The sequence below is a fragment of the Amphiprion ocellaris genome, chromosome 6 (assembly GCF_022539595.1).
Source record: "Amphiprion ocellaris isolate individual 3 ecotype Okinawa chromosome 6, ASM2253959v1, whole genome shotgun sequence".
Taxonomy (NCBI): Eukaryota; Metazoa; Chordata; class Actinopteri; family Pomacentridae; genus Amphiprion; species Amphiprion ocellaris.
This window is the reverse complement of record NC_072771.1, coordinates 1198896-1217037: the sequence shown is the minus strand read 5'-3', so window position 1 is coordinate 1217037 and position 18142 is coordinate 1198896. Positions and strand designations below refer to the sequence as shown.

At 41.5% G+C, this 18142-nt stretch overlaps 1 protein-coding gene across 5 annotated transcripts in view; it reads left to right on the top strand.

Annotated features, from left to right (window-relative positions):
• ogdha (oxoglutarate dehydrogenase a) overlaps window positions 1-18142 on the top strand; it is a 50400-nt gene that overhangs the window by 20397 nt on the left and 11861 nt on the right. For 2 of the 5 annotated variants that reach the window (XM_055011097.1, XM_055011096.1), the window contains exons 4-9: window positions 1599-1701; window positions 4924-4968; window positions 12531-12569; window positions 15738-15853; window positions 17522-17676; window positions 17747-17893. In XM_055011097.1, the coding sequence (XP_054867072.1) occupies window positions 1599-1701; window positions 4924-4968; window positions 12531-12569; window positions 15738-15853; window positions 17522-17676; window positions 17747-17893 (605 nt within the window). Of the gene's footprint in view, window positions 1-1263; window positions 1358-1598; window positions 1702-4923; window positions 4969-12530; window positions 12570-15737; window positions 15854-17521; window positions 17677-17746; window positions 17894-18142 lie in introns of all 5 variants that reach the window. The other 3 variants (XM_055011098.1, XM_055011100.1, XM_055011099.1) reach the window with 3 other exon arrangements.

The following is an 18142-nucleotide window of genomic DNA, read 5'->3' as shown; positions in this document are numbered from 1 at the left end:
CGAGCAGTTTTCATTGATTCTGTTTAAATCTGACCTTTTAAGTTGTTTTCTGTGTGGAATTAAATGATGTGTTTCATATTAATGTGTCCCGTTAACGTTCTCCACCTCCACTGAAGAGATTCTAACAACCGATTAATTTAAACAAAAACAAGCTGCAGGAAGCTCAGTTTTTAAAAAGTAAATTTACATTCCAAATTTAGGAGTATTTTCAGGACATTACTTTAAAAAATGATTAAAATTAAAAACTAAATTCATAAAAACGTGTTGAACTTTCTGGTTCATGGATCCGGACAGGTGATCCACTAACAAACGCTGGAATGTTTGCTTCCTCTAACGTTTTTCTGCCATTTCTGACACGTTACTGTTAATTCATTCATGGTAATTATATCTTATTTACTGTATTTTAAAATCATATCTTTCAATTGATTCTTTATGCTGGTACCGTTCAAAAGTTTGGGGTCACTTAGAAATGTCCTTATTATTGAAAGAAAAGCGTTTTTTTCTTCAATGAAGATAACATTAAATGAATGATAAATCCATAATAAATGTCATTTTTTTGCTTTTTTGTCATTTTGTGACAGATTTTTGTCTTTTTTGTCTTTTTTGTCATTTTGAGCCTCATTTCTGTCATTTTTTTTGTCATTTTTTACTCATTTTTGTCATTTTTTTTGTCCTGTCATTTTGTGGCTGATCTTTGTCTTTTTTGTCCTTTTCTGTCATTTTGTGACTCATTTTTGTTGTTTTTTGTCATTTTGTGACTCATTTTTGTTGTCTTTTGTCATTTTGTGACTCATTTTTGTTGTTTTTTGTCATTTTGTGTCTCATTTTTGTTTTTGTGTTGGTTTTTTTTGTCATTTTGTGGCTTTTTGTCATTTTTTTGTCATTTCGTGTTTGATTTTTGTCATTTTTTCGTCTTTTTTTGCAAAGAAAAGCATTTTTTTTCAATGGAGGTTGTAGCTCCATTGATTTATGTGATCTTTTTATATAAAACTTAAACTGGTTAATAAACTTTTACGACGTTTAGTAGCGTGAGATGATCCAACATTAAATTTCACTTTTATTCATCCATGAACATGTTGGAGATCAGATCAGACAGAAAGTTTCCTGGATGAAAAAACAGAAATAATTCTTGCAAGAATCAGTTTTTTAGAAAAGCCGCAGGGAGTTCTGTTTGTCCTCTAGAACCGAGGTGGAGAAGTTAATCTGGAGACTCGTTGATGTGAACCAGACCTGGTCCTGTGATAACCTGTGGTGTATGTTTAGGTGATGGGCCATCACAATGCCCATTTGGACCCTCTGGGGATCAGCTGTGTGAATTTTGATGATGCTCCGGTCAATACCGGCTTCCAGGATGTTGGTGAGAACTTGATGACTAAAAACAAACCAACAGATGTGATGTTAACGCTGCTTCTCCCTCCCACCCTCCTTCCCTCTTCCTCCTCCTTCTTCTTCCTGTTTCTCCTCTAATGGTTTGAACCTCCTAAACCTCCATCTTGCTTCTCATCTGCTCCACTCTGTCCGTTGTTTCGTTGCACCTCCTTTCACCTCCATCCTCCATGTCCTCCTCCTGTCCCGGGTGGGTTCTGTTGTCCCCGTAGATCCGAGGGCACCATGTGGCCCAGTTGGACCCTCTGGGCATCATGGACGCCGATCTGGACTCGTGTGTCCCCACTGACATTATCACGTCCTCCGACAAGCTGGGTGAGGATCAGAACCACCTCCTGGACCTTCTGCTGGGCTGAAGGTCCAGCTTCTGTAACTCTGTCTGGGGTCGGGATGTTTCTGAACTTCTTCTACTGGAGATTAACCTGACGTGGGATAGTAGAAGCTAGTCTGTAGTTTAACATCTTTCTGGAAGATTCTCACCCTGGGAATGAGCTGCAACCAATCAGAGCACAGCTAGCTTCAGCGCTAGTTAGCAGAGTCAGAACATTAATGCGAAGTAAAGTCAGGAGGATAAAAATAAGCTCAGATGTTCCTGTGAAGAATGACAGGGAAAATAAACTTTATAAAGTTGATATTTGCAGATCTAAAGTGACACCGATAGAAGTGTTTGTTGATGATGCTCTTTAGCTGTTAGCTTCATGCTAGCAGGTGTTAGTATCTCTGGCATGAAGTGAAGCTGTTCTGGTTGTTGCTTCTGCTGTGTGAGCTCTGAGCTGGTCCGGTCTTCTGTCTGTAACGTCTGGCTGCTGTGTTGGCTGATGGCTGAGGTTTGTGGACCATCTCCAGATGTTTGATGGTGCAGAGCGAAGAGGTTGGAGTTGGTTGTTTGTCGTCTGTGGCCAGTGATTAATGCTGAATATGAGGAGGAAATGTAGAACGCTAGGTAAGGCTGAGGAGCCCCAGTGTCTCTGAAACCACATTTTTAGAACTTTAAAGGTTCCTTCAGGTTCCTGTCATCAGCGTTAGTTTTGTCTCCTAAGCCGCGTATTTATCCAAGAACTTTACAGCAAACTAAAGGTTCCTCCAACCCTTTGTTACATGCATCTCCATCTCAATCAAACGGGTTCTGTCAGTTGGTCGGTTCCTGCATTTAGAACATACATGAAGGTCATGTCTGACGCAAACGTTCCATCCACTAAGCCTGAACATGTGAGCAAACGATAGAAAATTATCTCACAACTTAACCGTCTGTAAGGGAATCTGAACGTCACTGAAACTCCTTTAGATGAGCACATTTTAGCCACTAACGTCCAGGAGCTTTTTGAAGTTCCTTCAACCCTGGGATCCATATTCCAACCTCAGGTAAACTCTGAAGATCAGACCAATCAATCAACTGTCTGATTTGTCTGATCTTCACGGTTTGCCAGAGGTTGAAATGGTGAAGATCGAACCAGATCCAGTCTAAGAGCAGCTGGAAAGAAATTAAAACCCGAATCACCCAAAAGATAAAAACGAGTCGCAGATTATTCCGGGATGATCAGACAGTGAAAAGCAAGTTTTAGGTTCTGGTGGGTCCAGATTTATCACTTTTTAATGGACTTTTTCCAACATTTCTGAGCCTCAGAACTGCATCAGTCCAGCAGATAGAACCATGACATTTAGGAGGAAAAACAACTGAGTTCTGGAAAACCCGACACCAGATCAATTTAAATCCATCCAAGTGTCACAGTCTGAATAATAAACCTGATTTCTGGTCATTTTCTCAACCAAACTGTCCCAAAGATACATAAAACAATCAGAATGTCACGCTAAACCACAAAAATGAGACATAAAACAACATAAAACAAGACAGAAAATGCCTGAATCTACAGAAAGAGACACAAAATACCAAAAAACAAGATGAAATGGCAAAAAGTAGACACAAAACAAGAAAATAGAGATGCAAAATGACCAAAAAATGCTAAACAAAATAACCACAACATGCAAAAACTGTCCCAAAGATACACAATACAACACAAAACAGACGCAAAATTACAGAAGGGAGACCAAAAATGACAGTGTCTCATTTCTCCTATTTTGTGTTGGTTTTTTTGTTGTTTTTTGCTCGTGTTTCTCATTTTTTGTGTCCTTTCTGTAATTTTGCAGTTTTGTGTCTTTTTGAGACATTTTTCTGTGCGGTCATTTTGTTTGTCGTTTTTGTCATTTTGCATCTCGCTTTTCATGCTTTGTGTCTTGTTTGGTTTTGCGACGCTTATTTTTTGCTTTTGTGTATAGATTTAGACATTTGGTTTTGGTCATTTTACATGTCTTTGGAACAGTTTTGTCCCATTTTGACATTAACTAGGATACATCCCATAATACTGATGCTCAAAGTTGGTGATAGAAGAACAGAAACCAGATTTATTCTTCAGACTGAGACACCTGGATGGATGTAAAACTGATCTGCTGTCAGTTTTTCCAGAACTCAGATGTGTTTTTCCTCCTAAAAGTCATGGTTCTATCTGCTGGACTGATGAAGTTCTGAGGTTTAGAAATGATGGAAAAAGTCCATTAAAAACTGATAAATCTGGACCCACCTCTATGGACTTCAAGGACCTGGAACGTTCTAAGTGAGACTAAACTTAAAGACTGGAAGCAGGAAAGGAGAACGTCCCCTGGAGAAAGTTCTAGAGTAGACCTACTGACAGCTGGAGAAAGCTCTACAGTAGACCTACCGACAACTGGAGAAAGTACTAGAGTAGACCTACCGACAACTGGAGAAAGCTCTACAGTAGACCTACCGACAGCTGGAGAAAGCTCTACAGTAGACCTACCGACAACTGGAGAAAGTACTAGAGTAGATCTACCCACAACTGGAGAAAGTACTAGAGTAGACCTACCGACAACTGGAGAAAGTACTAGAGTAGACCTACCCACAACTGGAGAAAGTTCTAGAGTAGATCTACCCACAACTGGAGAAAGTTCTAGAGTAGACCTACCCACAACTGGAGAAAGTTCTAGAGTATACCTACCCACAACTGGACAGTTGTGGGTAGGTCTACTCTCGAACTTTCTACAGGGACTTTCTCCCCTGTGGACTTCAAGGACCATTAAAGGTGCTAAATCTCAACCCAGCTCTGTGTCCTGGTTCTCCTCGGTGGTTCTGGTGCTTCTTCATGTCACTAACTGCTCTGAGCTTCGTCTGCTGTCTGTCTCTGCAGTAAAACTTTATGTGACTCTTCTCAGACTGGTGGAGTTGCAGCAACAGATTGTGTTTGAGTCTGTGGTGTGAGTTTGTACTGAAAACAATGTCTCAGGAGTTAGTCTGATCCCGGCTGCAGGTTCAGGTGTTCGTGGCTTTAGCATGGTGTCCAGAGCGTCTCCGTCTCCACCGCCTCATCCTCACCTGGTAGAACTAAACCAATCAGGTGGTGGAGACGGTGAGATGCCGGCCGGTGTTGTGCTCAGTGTTAGCCGGTTATTGTGGTGTAACGGGGTGGCAGGTCATTAACGGTGTCCGGGTGTCTCTTCCCTCTGCTGCCCCCTGCTGGCGACCAGACGTGGCTGTGTTCAAGGAGAGGCTGAGAATCCTAATGGTAGGAGGTACGAGAACCAACACTGGTGTGTCGGTGCTGTTAGTGTTTTTACTGCAGCAGTGAGCAGATCTACAGGAGGTCTGGACCACGAGGGATCCGTTGTCCTGCAGGAGAAAGCGACATTTCATGTGGTTCAATGTCTTCATGTCCGTCTCGTTTCTGCAGGAGTTAAAGGCTGTTTTGCCGTTGATAAACATGAACATGTTTAACGTCACAGGGTTTAGGAGATCCATGTCTTTACAAATACTGCGTCATATTTTGCAAAATCATAATAATTATTTATGTAATGGAAACGAAACAAAATTTTTTGCAACATTTCAGACATTCTCCTCAAATTTGGTTGACGGTTGCATGGAAACAGAATTCCTAAAATTAGACACGTCCGAGTTTTATTTGCCCCTGATCCAGTCTAAGTCATATCTGCAGATACCTTTATCCAAGATAAAACACACTTTAAGTACTGTAGATCTGCTGTAGTACCTGGTTGTTCCACCAGGTGGAGCTTCTGAAGAGGTATGTAGGAGTTTAGCTAGCAACAGGCAGCTAACTAAAATAATGTAGTTTCTGTCCGTCCAAACTTCTACACAATCTGAAGTTTTCAAACTGAAACGGGGTCGGCAGTGTTTCCAGAAATCTGTTTTATGCTCCAGAAGTAAACATTACAGATGTTCTGTATTTAAAAAATGAAAATATGTAACTGGATGTGGCTCTGTGCAGCAGACAAACCACAGAAAAATAACAGAAGGAACTAGTTCTGCCGGTTTGAAGTCAGTGTTTGTTTTCCATCTTTGCTCCTGCGGAAACTTGAGTTTGTTTTCGGCTGCAGTTTGAACCACAGAGAAATGTTTCTGTAAAACACTCTTCAGATTCTCAGTGTCTCCTGTGTTTCTGCTCACTGTAGTTAGCTCTGTTAGCTCTGTAAGCTGCTGCTAGCATCCTGGATAGCTTGTAGCGACCCTGATAGATTAGAGAGTTAAATCTGAGTTTTCACTTTGAGTCTTTAAGGTGACATCAGAAGATTATTTTTAAATGTGCTTCATTTAAACATGTGATTTCAGGTAACGCCTTATATTTTCTAAGGCTGACAAAAAAACATAACTTATTTCATCATTACCAAGTTACAGGTCATTCCAGAACTGGAGGACATTTAGGCTTCTAAATGTCTGAAAAATCAACCTTCTCTTTTCCAGTTTTCTGCTCCATATTGATCAATAGTAGGTAATAAACTATTAAAGCTTCCACATCAATGGTAGCATTTTTATTCCATGTTTTCTATGTCTTTGCTAACCCTACTGTAATCCATGCTAACGTTGGCTTTTTCTCAGCAGTCGAAGCTAGATATTTAGCTAGCTGTTACTGCTGACCAAGAGGACAAACTGACTGATGGAAAACAGTCCAAAGAATTAGTCTGATCCTGATAATATGAGGTAGAGTTAGACGTTCAATCAAGGCTGACAATGAGATGAAAATATGGAAAATAGGAGAGGACATAGCTTTGATCTACCCATTCTCTAGGAACACTGGTGGATGATGGAAACGACAAAAACATGTCACAAAAGACAAAAACGAGACATAAAATGACAAAAACGAGAAACAAAATGACAAAAACGAGACAGAAAAATATCATTGTAGAGGAACTTGAGACTTATTTGGTATTTTAAAATATTTTCAAACATTCTTTTCTCCTAGTTTTTTTTTTAGATTTGGTCTCAGAACAAAAACATTTACACAACTGCTGCATGTTTTAGGATTTTCTACATGGATTATTGGCTGTAAAATGTCCTTCAGTTCTGGAACGACCCTTAAAATCTTTCTTATTTTGGTCAGAAAACATCACATTGTGCTTCATGTGCTTTCTTTCCTCACAGTCAGTGTGAAGCTCTGCTGAATATCCTGTAAATATCTGTGCCAGAGAATCAGGGGGCACCGCCTGGTAACGTGGTGTTTTAGCTGTTCTTTTTGAGTTCTAGTGCTCTGTTCCTTCAAAGCTTCAGTCAAACTATAAATCCAAATGTGCCTGTATTCAGAGCTTGGATGTTCCCAGTTGTTCTGACGTTAAATAACAGGTTCAGGATCTTTCCAATCCATCGTATAACTGATTGGTTCCATGTGTTCATGAGAACCGGACGAGCTAGAACTCTTCCTATTTTCCACTACAACTCTGAAGCTTCAGAACTCCATGACTGTCAGAAACCAGCGACTAAACTTCATCTAAACCCAGACTTTAAACGTCTGTCTGTGTGATGCGAGTTCCACATTATTACTCACAATATTAAGATCCAAGAAGCCTTAAATCAACCCTGGATAATTACAACCCTGTGAGTTTTACAGATTATTCCTCACAATATTACAGAACAAATCAAACAGGAAGTCATTTATTTCACGCCGTCTGTAACTTAATCACTGCTCTGAAGTTTAGCGAGGTCCAGAAAGGACGAGGACGGAGACAAAGAGACACACTGGCGATCAGATAATTTAAGGTTAACTGTCAGGAGAGGAGGCACAGCTCAGATACGAATAGAAACACTGAGCAGGAAAATCAACATCATGAAAGGCGTCTGACAGGGAGACACACTATCACCGATTATATTTACATCAGCGATGGACGAAATATTCAAGAGGGTGAACATCGAGGCTGGCATCAAGAATTAATGGAGAACGACTGAGTAATTTGAGATTTGCAGACGACATTATTTTGTTTGCAGAGAGTGACGAACAATTGGAGAACCTGCTGAAAGATCTGAATACGGAAGGAAAGAGAGATGGAATGAAGATGAACAAAAAGAAAACTAAAATCATGTGCAACGAAGTGGCAAAAACAGCGCAGACGAGGAATATCAATCGACGGAGAACAGCTAGAAGAAGTCAACGAGTACAAGTATTTAGAAAGATTGCTGACACCACAGAATTTTAGAGTCAGTAGAGCTCATTTTTATTGGTGTGAATGTTGAGACGGTGGTTCTGCTCACGTTTACCCGGCGATTTCTACATCTTCAGTAACAAACGTAAAAGCAAAATGTCCACTGAATTGTGAGTTTAGAGTTTGATATTGAACACAAACTTCATTCTGTCTTCTCATGAAATGACATAAAAGTCTGAGCAGGTTTACATAAAATGTTTAGCAGAAGTTGTCAAAGTATGAATTCCCTCTCGAGTAAAGACCGATTAGTAGCTGAAGTCCTCCACAGGTCCACCACAGTTAACTACTTTCTAAAGAAAGCGGGAAATTTGCACTAAATAAACTAAATTTAAAACACTTGCTTCAGAGTCAGTATGAAGAGTAGAAATAGTTTCAGTAAGAAAAAACATCCTAAACCTACCCTTAAGATTTAAAAAGATGCACATTTTGTTTTCTAATCAACATCTGGTCACATGTTTTTAATCACGTCTATGATCCTAAAAAGGGAACAGTGACTGAACCTCCTGATTCTTGGTCCTTTTTTAAAGCACGCACAAGTAAAAATCCTCCCTGAAACGGGTTCTTTACAGAAAGACTGAAAAGAAAAGTAAACTCGTGTCCAAACTGTCATTTCCAGATACAACAATACGTTTAAAAATAACTTCTCATGTCACCTGTTCTCAGTTTGATCTGCTTCACAGGCTGAAATTTCCTGACTTTATCCTTTGTGTTTTTTACACCAAATCCTCCCTAAGCCCAGGTTTAGAGGTAAATTACAGAAAATACTGTTCTTATTGCATTATGTGGTGCAGTGGAAAGATTCTGAGACTGTTATAAAATCTAACCATCCCTGATTTCTGTTTGGTTTCCCTCCATGTTTTTAGTGTATTTAGTCCAGAGATGATCCTACTACACCTGTTCTGTAAATGTATAAAACTCCATCTGTGATTGGCTGGATCTCCTAAACTTAGTCCAAATGGAGACCTTTAATGAAGGAGAAGCCAGGGAGATAAATCTGATGAATAGGTGGATGGACAGCGAATATATGAGGGTCTTTGTGATGGTTAATTTCTTTTACTATCTACGTTAACATTTTCAAAATCATTTTCTCTATTGAGAAACAAGTACAAGCTCTGAGCAGCAACCTCAATATGTAACGTTTTGATAATGACTTAAATCATGCATGTTTTTCTTGCAATATCTGTTTTAATTTAAATGTTCCACCAAAACAATTCCCCAGTCACTGTCTTGTGGGGCAATGTTGCTGCATCCAGGGCTTAATGCTGCCCAAGATGATTGGTTTGATTTGAACAAATATATTTATATTTCCCATTTATGGCAGAATGATTTAGGTGCACCATTAACCATTAATCGATTAATTGCCAATAACAATTTAACTGATTAATAATTTATTAACCGATAAGGCAGTAGAAGGTCCTACATGTCAGTAAATGTAGATCAGCTGTAGTTCCTGTTGTTTTTTTTTTTTTTTTTAACCTTAGTTTCTGATTCTTTTTTTCAGACATTAGGTGAATGGATAGATGTTAATTACCTTGCTTGACAGTTTCGGCGAACACTCTCGCCTTCCTCAGAAGCGTCTCGCTGACAGCGTGACGTGTCAGCCGGCAGATTTTGACAGCCGGCATTTGCGGCCCAGTAGAGTCACCAGATGCACCGGGCCAACCACGCCCACACCATAATGGCATGTCGTGGTGAGCCCAGCGGACCAGACCATCCCACCAACCATGCCGCATCCCCCGCCGTCCTATTTCCTCTGGAGTATGGTGTCCCAGGTGTGGGAGAGCATGAAGCCTCCCTTAATTAAGGAGGTGATGGAGATCAGGAGGCGGGTGGAGAGAGCCATGAACAGGGATGAGGGCGGCTTCATGCTCTCCCACACCTGGGACACCATACTCCAGAGGAAATAGGACGGTGGGGGATGCCGCATGCCTGGTGGGATGGTCTGGTCCGCTGGGCTCACCACGACATGCTATTACGGTGTGGGCATGGTTGACCCGGCGCATCTGGTGACTCTACTGGGCCGCAAATGCCGGCTGTCAAAATCTGCCGGCTGACACGTCACGCTGTCAGCGAGACGCTTCTGAGGAAGGTGAGAGCGTCCGCCGAAACTGTCAAGCAGGTAAATAACATCTATCCATTCATCTAATGTCCGAACAAAAGAATCAGAAACTAAAGTATCAACAAGAAGACATGATGAAAGTTTTTGAGCTAGTAGTTCCTGGTTGTTCCAGCAGGTGGAGCCTCTTCCTGTTTAAACCTGTAGAGACCAGAGGAGGCGTCACTCAGACTACAGTTCATGTCAAAGCAGACAGCATTGTGGGAGTTTAGCAGCAACGGACACCATGACAAAGACTAATGTGGTGGTTCATGACCTCCAACCAGAGCTGACATTAAAGGCGAGCTGTACGATGTTAACCAGGACAACCACAGAGGAACTCATGATTATAGACAATCACAAAAACAACCACTAAGAGACGCAAAATGACTCAAAAGGGACGCAAGTTCTGTCCTTTGCCTCTCTCTTGGCCAGACATGCAATATTGTTGAGGTGGAAGGATACTGCCCCGCCCACCCATGCTCAGTGGTTGAGAGATGTTATTTCTTGCTTAAACCTTGAAAAAATACATTACTCAATTTGTAACTCCAAAGAAAATTTTCCAAAAGTTTTGTGGACCTTTTCTGGAATACTTCCATAACCTTCAAACTAGCTAGAGATCGGATCCCTTACTCACACTGTTCCTTGTTTTTTTCATCAGCAATACCAAGTGTATAAATGGGTTTTTTGTTCTGTGTTGTGTTTTTGCTCTCTCCCTACTGTGTATGGACAGGATTATCTTTCTTGTCTTGAGTTGACTGTGTATTTTACAAACTTCCTGTCATTACTTTATATCCGTACCATATATTTGTGGAAAAACTCAATAAAAATATCTTTGAGAAAAAAAAGGGACGCAAGTGACCAAAAGTTGACAAAAATGATTTAAAAGAGACACAACCACAAAGAAACTCAAAACTGACATGAGACATAAAACGACGAGACACAAAATTACCACTAAGAGAACCGAAATGATATTAGACTCTAAACGACCACAAAGAGACTCAAAATTACCGCAAAGGGACCCAAATCCTCTACAAAAAGAGCTTCAAAACGACCACTAAGACACTTGAAACAATGACTAAAAGAGGGTCGCCGCTTCACAACACCACCTTTAACACAGGTGATGTTACACAACTAAGATGAACTCAGTGCACCAAAAAGGCTCAGAACTTTTCAGCTGCACCGATTATTTGGTTTTCTGATTAGTTTTCTTTATTTTTACATTTGCTTCAGCGATAGAAGGATAAATAAAGCAGAAAATGTTCAGCCTGTGTGGGTTAGCGCTGTTAGCCTGTGTGGGTTAGCGCTGCTAGCCTGTGTGGGTTAGCGCTGCTAGCCTGTGTTCCTGATGCTGCTGTCTGTACGTCTTCCTCTCTGTGGTTTCCTGTCTTTCCTTTCTGCACTTCTCTCCTCCAGTTTGTAGTTCCAGTGACGAGGTCTCAGCAGGACTAACGCTGCTTTACTTTATCCATAAACCTCCTGCTGGGGTCAGATGAATCTCAGCAGCTGATTTTAAGGAAACACTCATTATAAAAAGGGCTGATGTCTGGGAATAAGACGACTGGACTGAGGAGACATTAATATGTCCTGAACTACGTTTTAGATTTATTCTATACAACAGAACGACCAGAGCTGGAAGTAGAAACTACACAGTAGAGTCACCACGATGTTCACAACACTAAGAGTTTGGTTGGTTAGTTGATCTGGTTTATGGGCTCAGACTGCATCTGTAAAATCACAATGGAAGACACTATAAATGATGACAGAGACACAAAACAGAGGCATAAATGGATGCAACACAACCACAGAGACACACAACATGATTATAAAGAGACGGAAAATGAACAAAGAAACAGAAAAAACCACAGAGACACAAAATGACAACAAAGACACAAAACAACCCCAGAGAGACAAAATGACAACAGACGCAAAACAACTACAGAGACACAGAATGACCACAAAGAGACACAAAATGACCACAGAGACACAAAACGACCACAGAGACACAGAACAACCCCAAAGAGACACAAAACGACCACAGACACAAAACGACCACAAATAAGACAGAACGACCACAAAGAGACACAGAACAACCCCAAAAAGACACAAAACGACCACAGAGACACGAAACGACCACAAAGAGACACAAAACGAACACAGAGACACAAAACGACCACAAAGAGACACAAAATGACCACAAAGAGACACGAAACGACCACAAAGAGACACAAAACGACCACAGAGACACAGAACAACCCCAAAGAGACACAAAACGACCACAGAGACACAGAACAACCCCAAAGAGACACAAAACGACCACAGAGACACGAAACGACCACAAAGAGACACAAAACGACCAGAGACACGAAACGACCACAGAGACACAAAACGACCACAAAGAGACACAAAACGACCACAAATAAGACAGAACGACCACAAAGAGACACAAAACGACTACAGAGACACAGAACAACCCCAAAGAGACACAAAACGACCACGAAGAGACAGCAGAGTGTGTCCGTTGAGTGTGTAAACGCTGTGATGTGTGTTTCAGAGTCAGACCACCACTTTATTGTTCGCTGCAGTCGGAGCGGTAAAGTTTGACGTTTGTGTCTGAGATGTTTGATTCCAGCAGACGATTGTCGTCCTGCTTCCTGTTTTCTCTTTTCTGTTCTTCCTCTGTGGAGGGAGGAAGGAGGAACAGCTGCTCTCTGATTGGCTGCGTTTTCTGAGCTGTTTGGACTCTGTGATTGGCTGAGTTGGCTGTCAGTCTGCCTGGCAGGTTGTGTGTTTTCAGGAAGCCTCTGTGTTTGTTGATTGGAGGGTTTTGGTCTGTTTTCTTGTGTATTTTGATTCTGTGTGTCCCCCTAAGCGACAGACGTGTCCTCCCCTCTCCTGTCTGTCCTCCCTCCACCATAACGTCCTCCCCTAACGCCCCATAATCCGGTTGGAGTTTGGAGTAACGCCGACATGTTGCCATGTTCAGCCATCGCTGCTGCCATGAGCTCATCGCTGCTCTCTGTGGTGAAGTGGAGCTTTTAGTTTAGACAAGTTGACGTCCTCTCAGCTTGTTAACGCTTCACCTTCATCCCCAAAGATCATCATCATTCACCTGCAGGACCAACGGGAGTCAGTGGCAGCAGGGCAGAGGACACATTACTGCTTATTTATGTCACTATTATAGACGCCGTGTGGTAGCTCTGCAAAGAAAAGAAAAACAATCACAAAACGACCACAAAGACACGCAAAGTTAACAAATATATTCAATATGACAAGAAAGAGACACAACACGACCACAAAAGACATTAAACTACCTCAAAGAGACGCAAAATGACCACAAAGAGACCTGAAACTACCTCAAAGACGTAAAAACTACCACAAATAGATGTAAAACGACCACAAAAGACACAAAATGACCACAGAAAGACACAAAACTACCTCAGCTACCTCAAAGAGACGCACAACAACCACAGAGACGCAAAACGACCACAAACAGACACAAAGAGATGCAAAAGACCACAGAGAGACGTGAAAAGGCTACAAAGAGACGCAAAAAAGACAACAAAGATGCAAAACAACCACAGAGATGCAAAGACTACAAAGAGACGCACAGAGACACAAAATGACCACAATGAGACGCAAAACGACCACAAAGATTCACAAAATAGCTGCAGAGACACAAAACAGCCACAAAGAGATGCAAATGATGACAAAGAGACACAAAACAACCAGGAAGAGAAACATGTACATATTTAGTTATTTGTGTTTCTCTAAAAACCATGTAAACTGTTTTTGTGGTCGAGTTATTGTCTTAAAAGTCAATATTGGTTGAAAATCAAGCAGCTAAAACTGTTGAACAGTTTAAAGTGATCTTTTAAAAGGTTTGAATTTAACCCTCCTTAAACCTGCAGTAAAAGAACATCAGATATAAAACATTAAAACGAGTAAAAGTCCTCTTTAAAACCCAACGTCTCTGCTCTGCTGCCACCCAGAGCAGGTTAGACTCCTGATTATTAAGAAGTGATGGATTGATCTGATCAGGTTCATTCATGTTCAGGCCTCAGTCTGTGTCGGGTTTCACTGAGTTGTTTGTGGACGTCCAGCAGCATCCGTCTGAGCTGCTTCTGATTCCTAACAGCTGCATGTTGTTGCTGTTAGATGATTAGATACTCATCTGATGGACGCTGGTCTTTAATAACCAGCTCTAATGAATGAAGCTCCTGACCAGTGTAACTGTCAAATTAGAGAAGTTATTCCAGGAAAAATCTGCCAGAACCTCCCCAGAACCTCCTCAGAACCATGTGATTTTTAATCTACAGGAAGTTCTACCTTCATTCTGGGAATATTTCCAGAGTTCCAGGTCCATAGAGGTGCTCAAAGTTGTTGATTAAAAAATGATCAAAAACCACATTTAGTCTTTAGATTGTGACGCTTGGAGTGGAGGAAAAATTAATCTGGTCTGAACGAATCATACCTGCAATAATGTGACACAAAACAACCCAAAATGATGAAAAACCACCAAACTGGGACGTAAAAAGACTGAAAACCACCAAACGTCCTGTAGGTAAAGAACCAGATGATTCTGAGGAGGTTTAGGAGAAATTTTGTTCAGATTCACTCTTGGGTGTATTTTATTCTGAAGGACTCATAAATGTGTTGACTTCCTGTGAGATCCTTTAACTTCCTGTCTGAGAACATTTAGAACGTTCAGGTTTAATCTTCATCAGCTGGTTTGATTTAATGTGAATGAACTGAAACTAACAAATTCTCCTGTTTGATTTGTTCTGACCCTCCTCCTCCTCTCTTCTTCCTCCTCTTCCTCCTCCTCCTCTTCATCCTTCTCTTCTTCCTCCTCTTCCTCCTCCTCTTCTTCATCTTCCTCCTTCCTCTTCCTCCTCCTTCTCTTCTTCCTCCTCCTCCTCCTCCTGTTCTTCCTTCTCCTCTTCCTCCTCCTTTTCTTCCTCCTCCTCTTCCTCCTCTTCTTCCTCTTCCTCCTTCCTCTTCCTCCTCCTTCTTTTCTTCCTCCTCCTCCTCTTCCTCCTCTTCGTCCTCTTCTTCCTCCTCTTCCTCCTCCTTCTCTTTTTCCTCCTCTTCTTCCTCCTCCTCTTCCTCCTCCTCTTCCTCCTCCTCCTCTTCTTCCTCTTCTTCGTCCTCCTCCTCCTCTTCTTCCTCCTCCTCTTCCTCCTCTTCATCCTACTCTTCCTCCTCCTCCTCCTCTTCTTCCTCCTCCTCCTCCTCTTCTTCCTTCTCCTCTTCCTCCTCCTCCTCCTCTTCTTCCTCTTCCTCCTCCTTCTCTTCTTCCTCCTCCTCTTCTTCCTCCTCCTCTTCCTCCTCTTCTTACTCTTCATCCTCTTCCTCCTCCTCCTCTTCCTCCTCCTCTTCCTCCTCCTTCTCTTCTTCCTCCTCCTCCTCCTCCTCCTCTTCCTCCTCCTCTTCCTCTTCGTCCTCCTCTTTCTCCTCCTCGTCTTCCTCCTCCTCTTCCTCCTCCTTCTCTTCTTCCTCCTCCTCTTCCTCCTCCTCCTTCTCTTCCTCCTCCTCTTCCTCCTCTTCTTCCTCTTCCTCCTCCTCTTCCTCCTGCATGCTGACTGATTCCATGTTTCTGCTCCATCTCTAAATGTTCTGGTTGGTCTTCTGCTCCTCTGGTCTCGGCCTACCTCCTCCTCTTCCTCCTCTCCTCACCTCCTTCCCTCCTCTTTGTTTCTCCTGGGCCGCCCCTCCTCCCCCTCCCGTCCTGTGCCGTGGTGCATCGTGGGAACTGTAGGCTTCTACGGTCTGGATGAGTCGGACCTGGACAATGTGTTCCGTCTGCCGACCACCACCTTCATCGGAGGCTCTGAGAGCGCTCTGCCCTTGAAGGAGATCATCCGCCGCCTGGAGGTGAGACACTGATGCTGGATGGTAACCATGGAGACGCAGATAACCAACGGGAAGTGGCTAAAAACACAACAAGATGAGACGGTTATACCTACAGTATGTGGAGACAAAACCACCACGAAGAGACTCAAAATGACAACAAAAACAGACACTAGGTGAACCCAAAGAGATGAAACTGTTCCTAAGACGCATTAACTGACCAAAATGAGACACAAAACATCAAAACGAGACATAAAATGACAAATACAAGAGAAAATAATACACTAGACGACAAAAACGAGACACAAGCTGGACACAAAACAACAAAAGCGAGGAATAAAACGACAAAAATATGACACAGGACGACCAAAATTAGACACAAAACTACAGAAAACAAAAAACAAATCAGCCACAAGTTCTCAGGAAGTAGTTGGATATCCATCCAGCTTGGTGGAACATCTACAGATGAGGAGCAAAGTAGAGAGGAAACATCAAGATAGAAAAACATCTACAGGACGAGGAGACATTAGTTCAGAGCTTAACATCTGAGGACACTTGGACTCATTTTGGACCATTTTTAGCTCATTTAGGATAAATTTTGACAAATTTTGGACAATTTTTTGATTATTTTTAGTTCATTTTGGACAATTTTTGACAAATTCTTGACAATTTTTAGCTCACGTCAGACAAATTTTGAGTTCTTTTTCACAAATTTTAACTCATGTTTTAACATTTTTAAGGTCTATTTTAATATAATTCAAGCTGTTGGAGATCCATCCAGCATGGTGAAAGAGTAGAGAGGAAACATGAAGATAGAAAAACATCTACAGGACGAGGAGACATTAGTTCAGAGCTTAACATCTGAGGACACTTGGACTCATTTTGGACCATTTTTAGCTCATTTTTAGTTCATTTTGGACAAATTTTTGACAATTTTTAGCTCATATCAGACAAATGTTAACTAATTTTGGACCATTTTTAGTTCATTTTGGACAAATTTTTGACAATTTTTAGCTAGTTTTGTACCATTTTTGATTCATTTTGGAAAAATCTTGACAGATTTTAGACAATTTTTAGCTCATATCAAACTAATTTTAGCTAATTTTTGACCATTTTAGCTCTTTTGGGCATTTTTAGCTCATTTTCGACCATTTTTAGTTCATTTTGGACAAATTTTGACAAATGTTTGACAATTTTTAGACATTTTTTTTTCTCATCAAACAAATTTTAGCTCATTTTGGCAAATTTTGATCATTTTTTGACAAACTTCAGCTCATATCAGACAAATTTTGAGTTTTAACAAATTTTGACTCATGTTGGACCATTTTTAAAGTTCTTTTTTAATATAATTCAAGCTGTTGGAGATCCATCCAGCATGGATAAACATCTTCTACAGATGATGAGTAAAGTAGAGAGGAAACATGGAGATAGAAAAACATCTACAGGATGAGGAGGTGGTAGGAGCTTCAGGAGAAACCAACTGGAGGCTCTGGAAGATGTTTCTAGAAACATCTTCCAGAACCTCCCGTTGGTTCCTCCTGAAGCTCCTACCACTGCTGGGACCTGGATGACTGAGAACCTAGAAGTCATCTGAGGAGACAATATTATTGGGTGTTTTTCTTCCTGGTCAGCAACAGTACTTGAGTGTAACGTTGTGGTGTTGTAGCTGCAGCTGCTCTGTCTGTCCTCCAGATGGCGTACTGTCAGCACATTGGGGTGGAGTTCATGTTCATCAACGACCTGGAGCAGTGCCAGTGGATCAGGCAGAAGTTTGAGACTCCGGGTGTGATGCAGTTCACTCTGGAGGAGAAGAGGACTCTGCTGGCCCGGATGGTCCGATCCACCAGGTAACCAGAACACCTGTCACCCTGCAGCCCTCTGTCAGAACAGGAAGTAAAACCCTTCGTTCGTGTCCAGGTTTGAGGAGTTCCTGCAGAAGAAGTGGTCTGCTGAGAAACGCTTCGGTCTGGAGGGATGCGAGTCTCTGATTCCTGCCCTGAAGACCATCATCGATAAATCCTCAGAGAATGGAGTGGAGAACGTCATCATGGGCATGCCTCACAGGTAGCACTCACCTGGACACAGGTAGCGCTCACCTGGACACAGCAGACAAACTAGCATGGATATTACTATTCTAAAATATCAATAATCTGGATATTAATGTTCCAAAATATCAATAATCTGGACATTAATGTTCTAAAGTATCAATAATCTGGACATTAATGTTCTAAAATATCAATAATCTGGATGTTAATGTTCTAAAATATCAATGACCTGGAAATTAATGTTCTACAATATCAATAATCTGGATAT